We start from the raw sequence: 15,452 nt of genomic DNA, 5'->3' as shown, positions 1-15,452 counted from the left end.
TGCTTTGAGTACAGAATAGAAATGCATGCAAAATTCAACTCATTCATGTACTACTACTAATATTAAAGATGATTAATGTTGGTATTTTTTAAACAGAACACATAATACTATATAGCACCTTTTATATTTTCTTTCAGGAATGGGAACAGCTCAAAAAATGCATTAAGAATAACCATTTAAGTGCAGTAAGAACCCATAATAGTACATATCTGCAGATATACATTGCTTTACAACCATATGTTAAAACTACTGAGTTTTTATTTATGCTCACTAAGTATACCCAAATCGAGGAAATTCAAAACTCCAGAGGTCGATAATATATGCATTATTATACTACTTTAATTGTATAATTTCTCGGTTTTCAGAAAAAGTTCCAAAGAAAGTTTTAAGAAGCTACAATAAAACTTGTGACATCCACGGAAAACTGTTGTCCCAGACACCTGACAGATGTAATTGTTTTATTTCAGTATTTCTTGGAGATTTAAAGTGGTATTATTTACACAGTCCCTAAATGAATAAAATTCCTATGTCCTCTCCTTTTTCTGCCTCTTTCTAGGTTAAAGAGAGACCTGAAACTTGGAAGTGTGTTCATTTGTACACTTACATAGGCTTATTTATTTCCCATTGTTTAAATTTTTCATAACATATTCTTTTCAGAATTTAAAAACTCATGAAGAAAACCAAAGCAAGGTATGTTTTAAGGGTAGAGGGACATATTATATTGTTCACTTACCTGGAGAGAACCTTGGCTATGTCTTGGCAGACAGAGCAACAATAACTCAGATTTCTCTATCCTTTATTTACCCTTTTTAAAATTTATTTATTGAACTGAGATTATTTTTTCACCTAATATAGCACACACATACAACACACTAATAGAGCACGTCCAAATTAAACAATAAAGGGATCTTTAGAAGATGTACTTAACTCTTCCAATGTGCACCTTAGCTTCATTTTACACCACCACCTACTAGTGACTTTGTGCCTGTTAGCATAAAAGGTGGTTTGACAGGAAAGCGTTTGGAGTACAGTAATGAGAAATTAAAATCTGTAGATAGCTAATGACTGAATTAGGCTCTCATGTAAGTTGTGCCAACCAAGAAAGAAACTCCAACTTTATGTAGACTGAGATTGCTTCTAACTGCTGTGGTCAGACAAAAAGAAAATGCAGCTAATCTGACCTCATTACTGTTTAAAGAACAAAAATACACATATTCAGGAAATTATGTGGATATGCCAGAGAGCTGGGACTCTATTCCGTAGAGTAATTACTTAGAACTTGATTATATTTTTACCTATCGAGGTGTGTATGTGCTATGAGTTGCTTCTCTAGGAGATGGATTTGGGTAAGTATTTAAGAACTAAGCTGAATTACGTCCTTGCTCTGTCACTTTGTGGTGACAGTACAATCATTGTGTGCCTCAGTTTCTCCAATATGCTGCATGGGAAATCATATTTAGCTCTTTCATGTTTTTTGATGATAAATTTATTAAAAGTACAACGAACTTCTATTGCCTTCCAAGTCTTGCAGTGAAAGAAGTACAGAGATACAAAGTGTATTCATACTACTGTATGAAGCTGAATCATTTGCCAAATGTAAAGCACAAGTTAAAAGCACTTCAGCTTAAGGAGAAAGCATGAAGTCCTTGGAGAATCAAGCTGAGACTTCTAATATTGTTACCAAGTTTCTACAAGAAAGAATCCTGGAAAACATACCAGATCTATGTTGCATTTAGGGACATTGTGAGAAAAATCAAAGCAAGAGATACAAAATAACATCTACATTTCCTGGGCTCAATAAGTGAAGGGAAAAACTTTACAAAGTACTACAGGTTTAAAAAATATATTTTTTAAAAAAAGCATTTTTTACATTTAATAATTTTTTTCTTTGGTTGGTTAGTTGTTTTTCAGGAATTGACCAAATAAAAGTAGATCTGGAGTTCAGGATAATTGGAGAAAGCAGACCTTGAAAGTAGGCAAAAAAGCAAAGCAGATGTATTCTGTGTAAACCTCTAGTTTATTCATAACAAATTAATAGAAATTGTTACTTGGATGAAAATGGCTATCAGCTACTGAGTGACATTAAATACAAGGATTTAATCACTAATGGTGAATCAAAATACTGATTCCGGTATCAGTATCAAAATGATGATACTGGTGATGCTAGATATATAAACCCAGATTATAAAGTGTTAAGTGTGATTACTGGTGTAATGATCACACTAATAAAATAACGGAATTTTAGCTATCAGTTTCTTTTTGTGTTCAGATAAATTTTAACAGTTTTCCAACTGAAGACTGTTGAGAATAAAATGCTTTCTTGATGACTGTCATGTCAGTTTGGAAATCAGTAAACTAGAGAAATAAAATCATCAGTATATGTAGACTAAAGTGTGTTAGGAAAAGAAAAAGGATAGACAATAACAATTTTATTAATTCCTCATTTTATCATCTAATATAACTTACAAAAGGCTTCTTCAATGCTGATGTAACACAGATTAAAACAAATACAGCAAACAAAAATGTCAAACTTAATAGAGGTGCCTAGATAAGCTTTAAAAATGTCACTGGCTTCTCTTTACACTCCATTCCACACATAAGCATCTTTTCCTGCCTCTGAAGAGTTTGAACAAATTTGCTGTTACTCAGTTCTTGTAGCTCTTGCCTATATCTCACCATTTTTATTCACCAAATATTTTAATATTTGAGTTTCATTGAGCTACTGCCTAATTGTTCTTTTACTTTCATTCGAGTTTCAATTTTTTCTTCAAAGACATCTCATTCTCTTGAGTTTGTCTTGCTTTCTCCTTCACCTGTAACTTCCAAATGTTAATATGCTGCATCTCACTTGCTTTGTCAAACATGTTTTTCCAAAATCCTTTAATGCACCAATGCCCGTTTCCTCTAAAGCTTCAGAAGCACCCACCACTCACATAATTTCAAGGAGTTCATCATGACTCTTCCCCACCCCTCACTATTTTTCTCGTCTATATCTGTAAATAAAGAAAGCTAGGTTTATGTAATACATTTTCATGTTGGTGAATAAACATCCTTAGAAGCAAGCCAGCTTCCCATAGTAATTTTAGAGAAACCTAGGACTGATCATAACCAGATAACATACTTTTAAATACATTAAATGCTGTCTCCTGCTGAGAACATATTCACCAAACCAGGTTTGTTAACATTTCTCCTAAACATAAGCTACTTTTATTAGACCAGACAGCCTGATATTTTAATTGTTAAGAATGAAAGTGCTTTGTGTTAGAGAACTTGCTATCTTATTTATCTGAAAACTGCATAGATCACATTAGCTCTATGGAAATATCAGACTTTGAAAGTATGAAAAGCAGCATATGTTAAATGTGTGTATTCAAAACACATTAGAAATATTGGGCTTCATTTACATGATACCAAATTCCCTAATGTTCCAAACCTCAGTTTTTCTCATTGCTTGTGTTAAGAAAGAATGCCACAAAAACAGACATCTAATTACACATGTAACAGAGTAGTTCTAAGAAGTGCATTTTGTATTACATACAATGGTCTTAAACTAGAAATCAAAAGTATTTTTAAAATAATATCTTTACAACTTCAACGTAATACATGCAAAAAATATATTTTTTAAACTGGGGTATACTCTCTGCATCTATGCAGATGGGCAGACTAACAGTCCTTCTGATGTGTAGAACTAGGACCATTATTCAGTATTTTGTTGTAATTTGTAAAATCAAAGCTGCACTATTGCTACATTTCTTCCCCAGTAATAACAACAAAAAGTTTTCTGTTAGATTTAGAATAATTTTGAAGTCTTCAGCTTGTTAAACCCGTGTTTGAAAAGCTCTCAGGGTTTCTCTTCCTAGACACATGTTTGTTGCCTGCATTTAGCAACACCTGCTCCTAGTTAAGGCACCCACAGCTCTACTCACCCTTCCCAATACATATACTGGAAGTCTTTAATGCTTCAAATTCATCTTTTTTCATTAAATAAAGTTAAGAGTCACAACTGCAGGTGCTGTACTATGGAGAGGCACTGCTGTGCCAACAGTTTCAATTTTAAACCTATTTTTCCCCATTGATGACATTAGAACTTCACCCACGGCTGTACCAGCTTATAACTTTCACTTTTAATTAAAGAAATTAAATTGGCAACATGAAACACTTTGCTTTCACATTAGCTTTGTTAATAAAAAGTGAGAGTTAAAAGCAGCATAGCTGAGGGTAAAACCCTATTCAGAGCTACGACCACAGCAAGGTGGAATGCAAGAGTAGAGGTCTAAAAGAAGATTCATTTTAAAATCATTAAAATTGAAGTAACAAATTTTTGAAAATTATCTCAACACAATAATTCACTCTTTGCTCTCCTCTCATCAGAAGTGAGTTACAAGTTTCAGTTCAGAGAGCGCTTCATCTCACAAAAAGCTGCATTACATCAACTGTACTCTCAGAAGAGAAGGAAATGATTAAATTGGCATGACGACTGAACTCATCTCACGCTCAGAGAGATAGCCCCTTCAAGTAATGACAAGGAGGTGCACGTGACAGCGCAGTGCAAGGAAATCTGCATTGCCAAGTTTCAGTGATCTCTCTCCAATAAAAAGCACTTCCATCTACGGTGCAATCAAAATCTGTATCATCCATAAATACTACTAAACTTTGAAACAACATAAAAAAAAAATCCATTTACTTAATTATACTTTTTACAGAATAGAGGCCACAAAGCTCCTGTGATAACTGTACTTAAATTTTAAGAACTCCAAACCAGACAGGCTTGTGTTACTAAGACAAAACACTCAAAATAATACACCAATAGAATGTATATACTGGAAAAGCATCACAATGAATTTGATAATAAACAGGCATTTAGCCAGCTAGAGCAGATGAATTAACACAGTAATTTTAATGTTATCAGCTTTATTATAAATTATACCATAGAAGTATTATTTCTTGATTTTCTGAAAACAAGGATAACCCCAAGCTGCGTGTCTTACATAAAGAATCTCTCTCCAAACACAAATTCATAAATAAAATCAAAATAGAAAAATCCAATATGAACTCCTATTCTTCCTGCTGCCAGAAATATTTCCACGACTACCTCAGAACCAGAACCTCATTCTATTTGACACACAACCTACATTTTCCCGATTTTGGAAATAGCTATGAAAGCAGCAAGGGTGAATAGCTATGAAAGCATTTTTTACTATAGCAAGACCTGCGCTCTGTGTTTTTAGAACATCTACACAACACACACCATGTCAAACGTAAAGGTAAACTCCTCAAGTTATTTCAGTCTGGCTTTTGACCTTTCTGCTGTCTTAAGACTTTACTTAGCTCTTTTTCTGATTTCCCATACCAGCCACCAAAGACAAAGTCAAAAGGCCCCTGCTTCTGCACACATGTGGAAACAATGGCTAGTGGGTTCTTACTAGGGAGAAAAAAAAAAAAAAAAAAAAAAAAAAAAAAAAAAAAAAAAAAGGAGAGGCGTGAGTCTCCCAAATATTTTCTTTAAAGAAAGTCCACCTTGCATATGTATATGCATATACATACACACACACACAAGATGCCCAGATGCCTCTCCTTTTGCCATTATTCCTTTACCCCGTTATTCATTTATCAGGAAGATAATCCCAAAGTAATGATAATCAAAGTAGTTGTAGTATCTCCTTGTACAGCTTCTGTATTTAACTCATCATACCTGAATGTTTTAAACAGGAGCTGTCCTAGCAGATGACAACTTTGGATCTCACAGTTTCGGTGATCAATATATCTTGAAACACTTTTATTAGAAAAGTATTGCTAGAAAGTAAATCAAAAACTCTTTGGGCCATACGTTCTATGTTGGTATACATACATTGTGGGTCATGATGCAAAGACCCCTACCCCTGAGGAATATGAGATCATGCTAACTCCTGAAACCGTATAGTCTTGTTTTTTAGTTAACTAAAAAAAATTAAAGATAAAAATAAACTATACAGTGCATTGCTACTACACAGTATACCTTATGAATCTTCCTGTCAAGTTTGTCTTCCTCCAAAATACCTCACTGGAAAGTGAACATCAGTCATTATTTTTCTAAGCTTGTGGTATTAAGTTTCTATTTCTCAACTACTTTCCAGGCATGGTACATAAGATGTCCTATTTGCTCACTTACCAAGACAAATAATACTGCTATTTTGCTTTAAAAATACTCCTGCAGCTCCACAATTATTTTTAATTTGAATAGTATTTTTTCTCAGAAGGACAAAATTTTTTCAAATGTTTTTGAAGCCTAGGATCATTTTTATCTGGTCTCCCCATCTGATTTTCTCTTTCATTCTTCCCAAGACATTTCCTGAAGCAAAATCTACCCCATTGTGTTATTTACACATTCTACACTCATATCCTACTGTAACAACTGGTTGCAGATCCATCGGAACACTAGTATCAAATATTTATCTCCTCTCCAAAAAGAAGCACAATCCAAAACACCAACAAAACGTTCAAAACCAAAACTTTCTGTAACCATCCTTTACATATCTTCCTGAATGCTTACACCCTACTGAATTCTACTGCAAAATTACCAAATTGGTATCAAGGCTTTCCAAAGATTCATGCAGACTCCTCCCTTCAGTTCAATCTGTTCCTTCATTTTCCGTCATTTGTTCCTAATGACGATGATTATTTTAGATTATGCACTCCAGTGCCCCAAATATTCCCTTCATCATTATCTTATTCTTTGTGAATACTTGGACTTTGGTTGCTATTAAGGCTTCAAAGTGTAAATACTTAATTAAAAAAGAACTTTCATTAAGCAAGTTAAACCTGTGCATGCTGTTCCATACTAGACAATAAGGCTAGGTACCACTAGTAGGTAATTTTGGAACTTCTAAAATTATTCTGCTGAGTTTCTTTATAAACTTGTTGTAAAATAACATGTCAAAACATGTGCAGGATAAAAGATCACCGTCTAAATGGCACATTAAGAAGCTGTAGTTTATATATAGATATGTATATGTGATTTTTAGATTTAAGCATTTATAGAAAAAACAGAAACACACATTTCACCTTGAAATCCCAACCTTTAAGGGTACAACATTATCAAGGTGACAACAATGCCATGATATGTGAAACATCGTTGCGTAAGGTGTATTTCAGTCTTCACAGCCAGTTCACAGCCATTACCCACTTCACAGACACAAATATCAATCAGCTATCCACGAACAGACATGAAATGGTTACCTTCTTTATTACTAGCTATCAGAGCAGCTAGGGCAGATTTATATATATATTTTTTAACTGTTTAATAACTGTTTCCTTACAATTACTGCATCTTTTCCACAGTCTTCCATCTCCTTAGACAACTGAGATCACAAAAGACAAGGAAGTCCAAAATCCCAGTGAAGGATTTAATACATGGGAATTCAGAACAACATCTCAAACAGTTCTCTCTGTTAATGTACAGGTGATCTTGCATTTGTGCAGCAACTTAGATTCTAAGGAAATCACGAACAACATAATATTTAAAATAAAAAGTTGTAACCTGACCATGTTCAATTAAATAATGTTCAATTAAATAATGTTCAATTAAATAATGTTCAATTAAATAATGCAGCTAGGAGTAGAACACCAAATATATGTATACTGGGACACTTACTATTTAAAATAAACAAATCAACAAATTTCAAACAAATTTCTAGAAACTCAGGAATGAAAAAGCCTCCAAAATCCATAATCATGTACTGAATTGTGATTAAATATCAAGATAGTAACCTATGATTTTCAAATGGCACAGAAACACTGGCATCTATTAGATTTCAAAGGCAATTCTGAAAATGTTTTCACCAAGTTTTGTTTTGAAAATGCTAGCCATTGTCTCCTGTACTAACAAGAATTCATCATATTCAGAAGTGTAATCTTCCTGAGAATACAGAAGCATTCCAGTCAGCTAGGTTTGGTGTCGTCATAAACAGTGTGACTTAGTAAATTAAAGGTGTGGTGTCACAACAATAGTATCTTTCTATTATAAGAACTTAAATCCATTCCTGAAACATATTTCAAGAAAGCAAGTAATTGTTTGAAGACTATGAATTGTTAAATAGTTTAAAAAATATAAGAAAAAAGATACCTTGGCAGCCTTTAGCAAGATTTCCCTCTCTTGTTCATCTTTCCTTTGCTTTTCTAAACGCTCCAACTGTTCAAAAAACTTTAGCTGTGATCGGACATCTGTAGCTTGTTCATACCACTCATCATCCTGTAAAGTAAGAATAATATTTTAGGAAAACATGCATTTTCATCAAGACTATGCATCTATAGAAGACTAAGTGCTACACATTAAAATCTTTCCATTGTATTAACAACAACAAAAAAAGAATTAAGCTCAGGGGAATGAAGCCAGCCTAAAGTTAATTTTTCAGCTAAAATCCAATTATTTAATTAATATAACTTTATTTTTTTTCCTTTGGCTTAACACAGACCACTTGAAGCGTTTTTGTCTCAAGACACCATCCTAGGGAAAAGGAAGGAGGGATTTCAGACCACTGAAGCTGGTGAAAAATACTGGAAAGAAACAAAAGAATTGTTTCTTTTAGTAGAAGACGGTAGAATGTATCCATCAATTGCAAGAGAAGCTGTAGATTTAGGTAATAGACACAGTGGCCTTTACCTTTTAAATACATTTTTCTGTCCCAGAAAGGTTGATTCTTGTCACAGACCCCAAAGAAAAGTTTTCTTCTAAATGCCCTATATAATAAGTCCAACTGTGACCCAGATTTGGGAAATAGGTGGACAAAGATTCAGTCCAAAACTGTTTGACCAAAAAAGTCTACTGTTTCTACATGAAGAATATATAAATAAATATATATAAAGAAATCTAAGCACAGCTTAGACACAACACACAATTATGATAATTACCATCTTACTTTTATATCAGTTTCAACTACTATAAACTTTTTAAAAAAGTTTCTTTTTAATAAATAAAGGTGTTTGATTTATTTGAATTTCAAACTGGTTTTCATATTCTTAGTAAAATTTTCCCTCTGGTTTAAGACAACTAAATTATTTCAATTTTTTTCAAGAATAAAATCACTAGTAAGGGATTAGATTATCATTTTATATTGAAATGTTCTTTTTAAAGAGACTACCATTGTTTAATTTCAGTGAAGAAGTTATAGCTGAATTCTTTACTTACTGGTTTAAGACAAATTTGCTTTTTCCTCCAATTTGAAAACAGCCTTATTTCTGGCTTATCATTGTATTCTTTAGCTTTCTATGTTTTGGGCCAAAACTTTTAAAGTGTACTCTGATGTCAAAGTATTAGGATTTCTCAGAGCGAAAAACATGTGCAGTTACTATAGATTCCTATATATTAAAGCAATTTTGATAAAATCAATGGTTATCTTGGTCAAAAGAGAAGACATCAAGAATCAACAGTCTCGGTCACTATCCACAAGCAAAAACAGCTTAACAGACGTTCCATGCTAGACACTTCTGCACAGAAGGAGGAAAACATAATTTTACACACAAAATCTATTATAGAGAAGAAAGACATGTTTGGCAAGCAGTGTCATCATCACAACACTTTCTACTTGTTGAGGTAGATTAAAACTCAAAGAAAACGAACACAAAACACCTACTGTGTGCAAAGAAAAAAATCTTGCTACATTGCATCATTATATAATATCCAATGGCTTTATTTGCACACTTACTTTGTACGATTCCATGCGGTGCTGAGTTATCACCGTTACTTTTTCTATCACTGTTCTTAATCTGTTTTGTGTTGCATGGGAAATAAAAGTAACCACCTCAGCTGGCACATCAGTAATTCCTAATTTTTTAGCTAAAGCAAAGCAAAACAAAACAAAAGAAAATTAGCTTATCCCTCACAAAAGGAACTCTAAAGAAAAACTAAGACTTTATTTTCCTGAACAACAACAGATTTTTGACAGTGTATGCAGCTACATTCATTACCCCTTAAAAACAGGTGTGATTGCACTTCAAAGTTTGAAAGAGAAATCAGAGTTGCTTTTTTACCCCTCAGAAAGTATTTAAGAACTTCACTGCAGTTTATCCTCGTCTATTAAAACAAAGTTTAACAGAATATGAGGCAATTTGAGTTCTCAGTTCACAAGAAAAAGCAATTCCTTTATTTTCAGAAACACTAGTGCAGATTAATTTCAGTGTCAAGGAGATCAGGCTGCTGGCCCAAAGCATACTGTTGCATACTTCAGCCTACATTATTGACATACTACTGATAATAAAAATTAATTAAAAAGAAACTATTATTTAATTGCATATGAGGAAATAGTCACATTAACCACAGTTCTTGAAAGCACCCGTTGTGCCCCAAACACTGCTAACGGACATGTTTGTAGTTATTTCAACAGTTGAAACTTTGTGCCGAGTTTATATGAAAAACAACATTCTACAATCTAATGCATTGAAATATATAAAATCAAAACAAAACCACCTAAGCTACAGAAGCATGAGTATGGGTTGTACTTAAGAATTCCAAAACTCCTTAAAATAATTACTACATATTAGATATAAATTTGTAGCTACATGAATACCTGCACCATAATAAGCCATAGCCCTGTGAAGATATAGACATGAGTAGTCCCAGTGGGACAAGCAGTTTCCTGCATAGAGAACCATGTGTTAACACACATGTATTTTATATTCAAAAAATTCAGCAGATGCATTCTGTACTGATTGTTGGATTTGACTCACCATGAAGGAGTAAATATTCTGCTCACAGAGAATTAGTTCTCGAAATGGAACGTACATCTTAAAAATGTTTGTGTCACTCATTTGTGACATGTATACACACAACACTCCAGGAAATTTGTCTGAGGATATTTTGGGAAGTGTTCCCTGACCAGCAAATTAGAAAAGTCATCTTCATTTGTGGGAGGGGATCCCCAAACAAACGCAAACGTGAGAGGCCTCAAAAGGTGTGTTTGCTTCAGGATTCATTACTATCTTTCTTCAGCCAAATTCAAGAGTGAGAAACCCTCTCACATCTAAAAAATGAAGACGAGTAAGTCTCACCATATGCACACAGAGACTTTTTAGTCAGCGAGGTGAGCTGAGAGGAGTTGGCATCGCCCTGGGCTCCTGTCAGCGCCGGGCCGGGCCTTGCCCCTCCGCCAGGGGGAGCTGAGGCCTCCGCGGCCCTGGGGCGCCCATCAGGAGCCTGCTGGATTCAGAGCGACTGCAGCCGGACCTGCACCAAGCCTCCTGAGAGATTATGTTTCCTGCAGCTCTCCCTTGCCCCTTTTTTTTCTTTTTTTTTTTTTTTTTTTGATCTGCAGTGTCTATTTAAATGTATATTTTATTACATCACTACAGTACATCACTCCCCCGCTTCCCAGAGCTGAATTCTCTGTGTCATGTATTTCTGATATTAATTTTTTTAATGATTCTTTGAAGTTGTTATCTCTTAAACTAACTTAAGCCATCACTGACTTCATATTGTACATGATACCTTAAGGATTTTAGCAATATGTATATATGCTTTTTAACAAATTTTTGCTTTATCGCTAAAGAAAATTACATCTTTCTTGGTGCCCAATTTGTCCCCTGTAATAGAGATGGAACTCCACTGAAGTTGCTGAAAGCTGAACATATAATGGAAAGCAGACATACGCATTAAGATCCCAATGCTGCAACCGTTACTCATGCAAATTAAGTCCTTGAAGTCAGTAGGACTATTCATATTGGTAGGACCTATTTGTGCAAGTCAGGCTTGTGATATCCAGAACTATTTGAGCATGCACCATTTTATTATGCAAACGCATAAGCAAAGCTATCAATCAAAAAAAAGAGAAAAAACTAGCCTGAAAGATAAAGTGCAAGTAAAAAGGGAAATTTAATTACATAGTATCTAGAAAAGAAGTTAGCGATGGAAAATTCTGCCAGGTATTCTGGTTAAGAGTATGAATGAATAATTGTTAAAATAATAATTCTTTGAATTTCAGCAGTTTAACTACAGCTACACAACTTTTCTGAACACATGTAATGCTTTGAATTTAATTAATAATGCTTTCATAATAAAGACTTATCACCATCTTGCATTTTTTTCATGATAAGTTTTCCTAATTTTAAGCACTTCTGCTCTAAGTCAACTCAGCCATTATGTGGTTTGTTTTGCCTGTAGAACTTCATCTATAATCAAAGGCACATTCACTGAAATGCCTCCTTCCCAAAGATTCTTGTCCTACACCCTCTTCATCATTTATTGCCTCGGCAATAAACCAGTGAGACTTTCTGCTCCTGAAATCCCTCAACACAATATTCTAAAACCTAGAAAGCTACCTGAAGGCCAGTCATGAATGAAGTCTCTCAGGATTCTGTGCTGGGACTTATCCTTTTTAATATCTTTTTCAGTGACAGAGAGGGAAACAGAGCATCTCCATGAAGTTTGCAGGTGACACCACATTGACTGGTGCCATCAGTGTATTCAAGGGAAGGGCTGCCAGTCAGAAGGACCTGATGAGTGGGCCAACAGGAACTTCATGAAATTCACAGGGGACAAATGCAAAGCACTGCACCTGGGATGGACTAACTCTCTGCAACGATTCAGGCTAGGGACTGCCTGCCAGAGAGTAGCAGGGTTGATGGAAGTATGTGAAAAACTGGTGGGCAATTAGCTAACCATGATTCAACAACGCATCCTTGCTCCAACAAAGACAGTTTAGTTGGTTGCACCAAGAGCAAAACAATAGCAGCTAGTACATCATAGGAACTGACTATTACTTTTCATTCAGCCCACAACTCGAATACTGAAGTCAGTTTGGGATCTCCCTGTACAAGAAAGATTTGGAAAACCTGTGTCCAGGGAAAAGTCACCAAGATTGTTACAGGGTTGGACTATATGATTTGTATGATCAGAACCTGAGGGATCTCAGTTTAAGGGAAAAGTAATGGACAAGATGGAGTCCAACTCTTTACTGAGATGCCTGCAGTAAGGATGAGAAGTAAATTCATAAACTGAAACAGCGGAGGTTCTGACTAGACATAGGAAAGAATTGCTCATTAAGTACTGGAACACCTTGTACACCGAAGCTGTAGAATATTCCACCCTGCACATCTTTAGGACTCAGCTGGACAAAGCCCTATACAACCTAGTCTGAATTTCATACAGATATAAACAAAACCTTGCACTAGATAACCACTCAAATTCTCTTCCAACCTGTATAATTCTATGATACCTGTTCCCCCCCTGAAATAGGTCCAATTTCCTCCCATATTCCTGTTACCCCTTATTATCAACAATATCCTTAGCTCCCACATACATCTAAGATCACCCCCTGGCATGTCTCCCAGCCCAGTTTTGTCCAGCTTGCCAGCTGGGCACAGCCAGCCCACCCTGAGGCAAGTCTGTACAAGAGTGCTGACTGGCAGCCAACCAGTCAGAAGAGCAAAAAGAAAAAAAAAATAAATTGATTTTCCCCTCAATTGGAACACACACAAGGCTATCTAGCTGTTGATTTATCAATGGATTCAAAAACTATCTTCAGGGAAAGAGAAGGAAGGCAAATAGACGGCTCCATCATTTAAGGGTAGCTTTCTTTGGAAAGCAGGCTAAGGAAGAAAGAATACAACACAAATTTCCCCAAAAATGAATTAGTGTCAAGAAACCAGACTACAAAATGATAAATTTAAAAGTCAACTTGTCATCCAAAACATTCATCATGTGTGGAAGTATCACGTCTTCCCTGCTCTAAATTATATTAGTCAAAGTCCTGTTAGCATAGGACATCAGAAGCAGGGTACATTCCAAAGCTGCATACTACATGAAGATCTGGCACACTACTTAAATACCTGGATTGTACTTGGAGCAAAGATGAGAAAATTAGCAATATGCTCCTAAAACAACAATTTCATCTATACTTGGAAAGGTTGGCCTGGAAATACTCTCATAAACAGTCATGCATACCACCTTAGTGATTTTCTGACCAAAGAGAAGTTCTGATAACATTGTTAAGAGACTTCTTTTTTTACATTTTTTTTTCTTTCTTTCTGCTATTTCACTAGATTCTTAAAGCCAACTATAATTAAAGCAGCAAAAGCAGCAATAAGACACCATCTCATAAAGCACATAAAATGGCAAGAAGCAGAAAATTATTCCAAGCAAAGGGCTGGAAACTGTTAATGTATATACGTTTCTATATTGAAGGTTTAGCATCTTTTCCTTCATCATATATCTCCTCCTGAGCTTCATTCACTCCCATTTATACAAAGCATACTGGAAATCTGTCTGCCTTTAAAGGACAATAATGCCGATCTCAAATAGGAAATTCCCAAGACAGTTTCCTAGTGTGTGTAATTATTTTTCCCAATTTTAATTCAGAAAGTTTTCTTTTCCCTTCACAAGATTAATATTTGCGCAGCCCATTAAAATATCACAATAAGAAATAACTAAATTGATGATGACAAGGGAAAAGAAATATAATTTACAATTTTAAGAAATGTGTATATGCAGCTCTTTATATATAGATATTTAATTATATCATAAAACACAAATAACCTCATAAGTAGTTTATCTTTCTAACCACATCACTGGACAGTGGCTTTGACTACAGATATGTTTTAGGTCCTGGTCTTATATGCACTATCTGATCATTGCAAAAGCAGTCATAATACATATACTTACATTCATACAAACACACAAAATCCGAAGAGAAAATTAAGATTTTTTTTAAAAAATAATTAACTATTAAGATTAAACTAAGAATTAACTAAAAGAATTTCTATCAACAGACTGCTGTCACCATTTTTAAATAAAGAAATAAGAATAAATTAAAATAACATAATTGTTCCCTGTTTTTGTGTCTGTTCTCCTTAACATGATTTAAGGTTAGTAACGTGGACATCTTAACTTGGAGCTTTGTAACCCAAATTCTGCATTCTCAAGCAGTACAGTGCTACACACTTAAAACATCAGGAAATGCATAGTTTGAAAACAGTTGCATGCTTTTAAATAATACATTTGGTAAACATTTTTAACAACAAGCATAATCCTCAAATCTTTAAAATGACTTTAGCAATGTAATTCTGAACTTTTCCTAGAGCTATGATAAAAAACATCATCAAGGATGATAACAAAAACAGAGCTGAAGCAAAGCAATGCTCCAAGCTATAATTTTAACCAATCTCTTCACTTGGATTTGGCATAACTAAGGTCATGTTCTTCATTCAAGCATTCTTGACAGAACTCTGCTATATCAGAAATGTACAAGATCATCAAGAATTGATGACTGATAGCATGAGCACTTCTATTCTTTGTGTCAGGACTCAGCCTCAACTCCTCCTCTGAGGTATCAATTACTATTAAAGCAGTCAGCTGAGTCACACTATCATATATGAAAAATACAAGGAATTACAAATTAATACCCCCAAACTGAACAAATTTCTAATCTGACAAGCATTTATAGAACAGCACAATAAAGTCTGCCTATATATTATTTCATAATTAC

General features: G+C 34.6%; 1 protein-coding gene across 2 annotated transcripts in view; it reads right to left on the bottom strand.

The window, feature by feature from the left end:
- Window positions 1-15,452, bottom strand: part of LOC137862137 (transcription initiation factor TFIID subunit 4-like) — a 142,520-nt gene that overhangs the window by 71,867 nt on the left and 55,201 nt on the right. For both annotated transcript variants that reach the window (XM_068693835.1, XM_068693834.1), the window contains exons 11-12: window positions 9,681-9,811; window positions 8,102-8,227 (exon numbers count right to left, since the gene is read on the bottom strand). In XM_068693835.1, coding sequence (XP_068549936.1) covers window positions 8,102-8,227; window positions 9,681-9,811 — 257 coding nt within the window. The remainder of the gene's footprint in view (window positions 1-8,101; window positions 8,228-9,680; window positions 9,812-15,452) is intronic.

Source organism: Anas acuta, chromosome 10 (assembly GCF_963932015.1).
Source record: "Anas acuta chromosome 10, bAnaAcu1.1, whole genome shotgun sequence".
NCBI lineage: Eukaryota > Metazoa > Chordata > Aves > Anseriformes > Anatidae > Anas > Anas acuta.
This window is presented reverse-complemented; position numbering and strand designations above follow the sequence as displayed.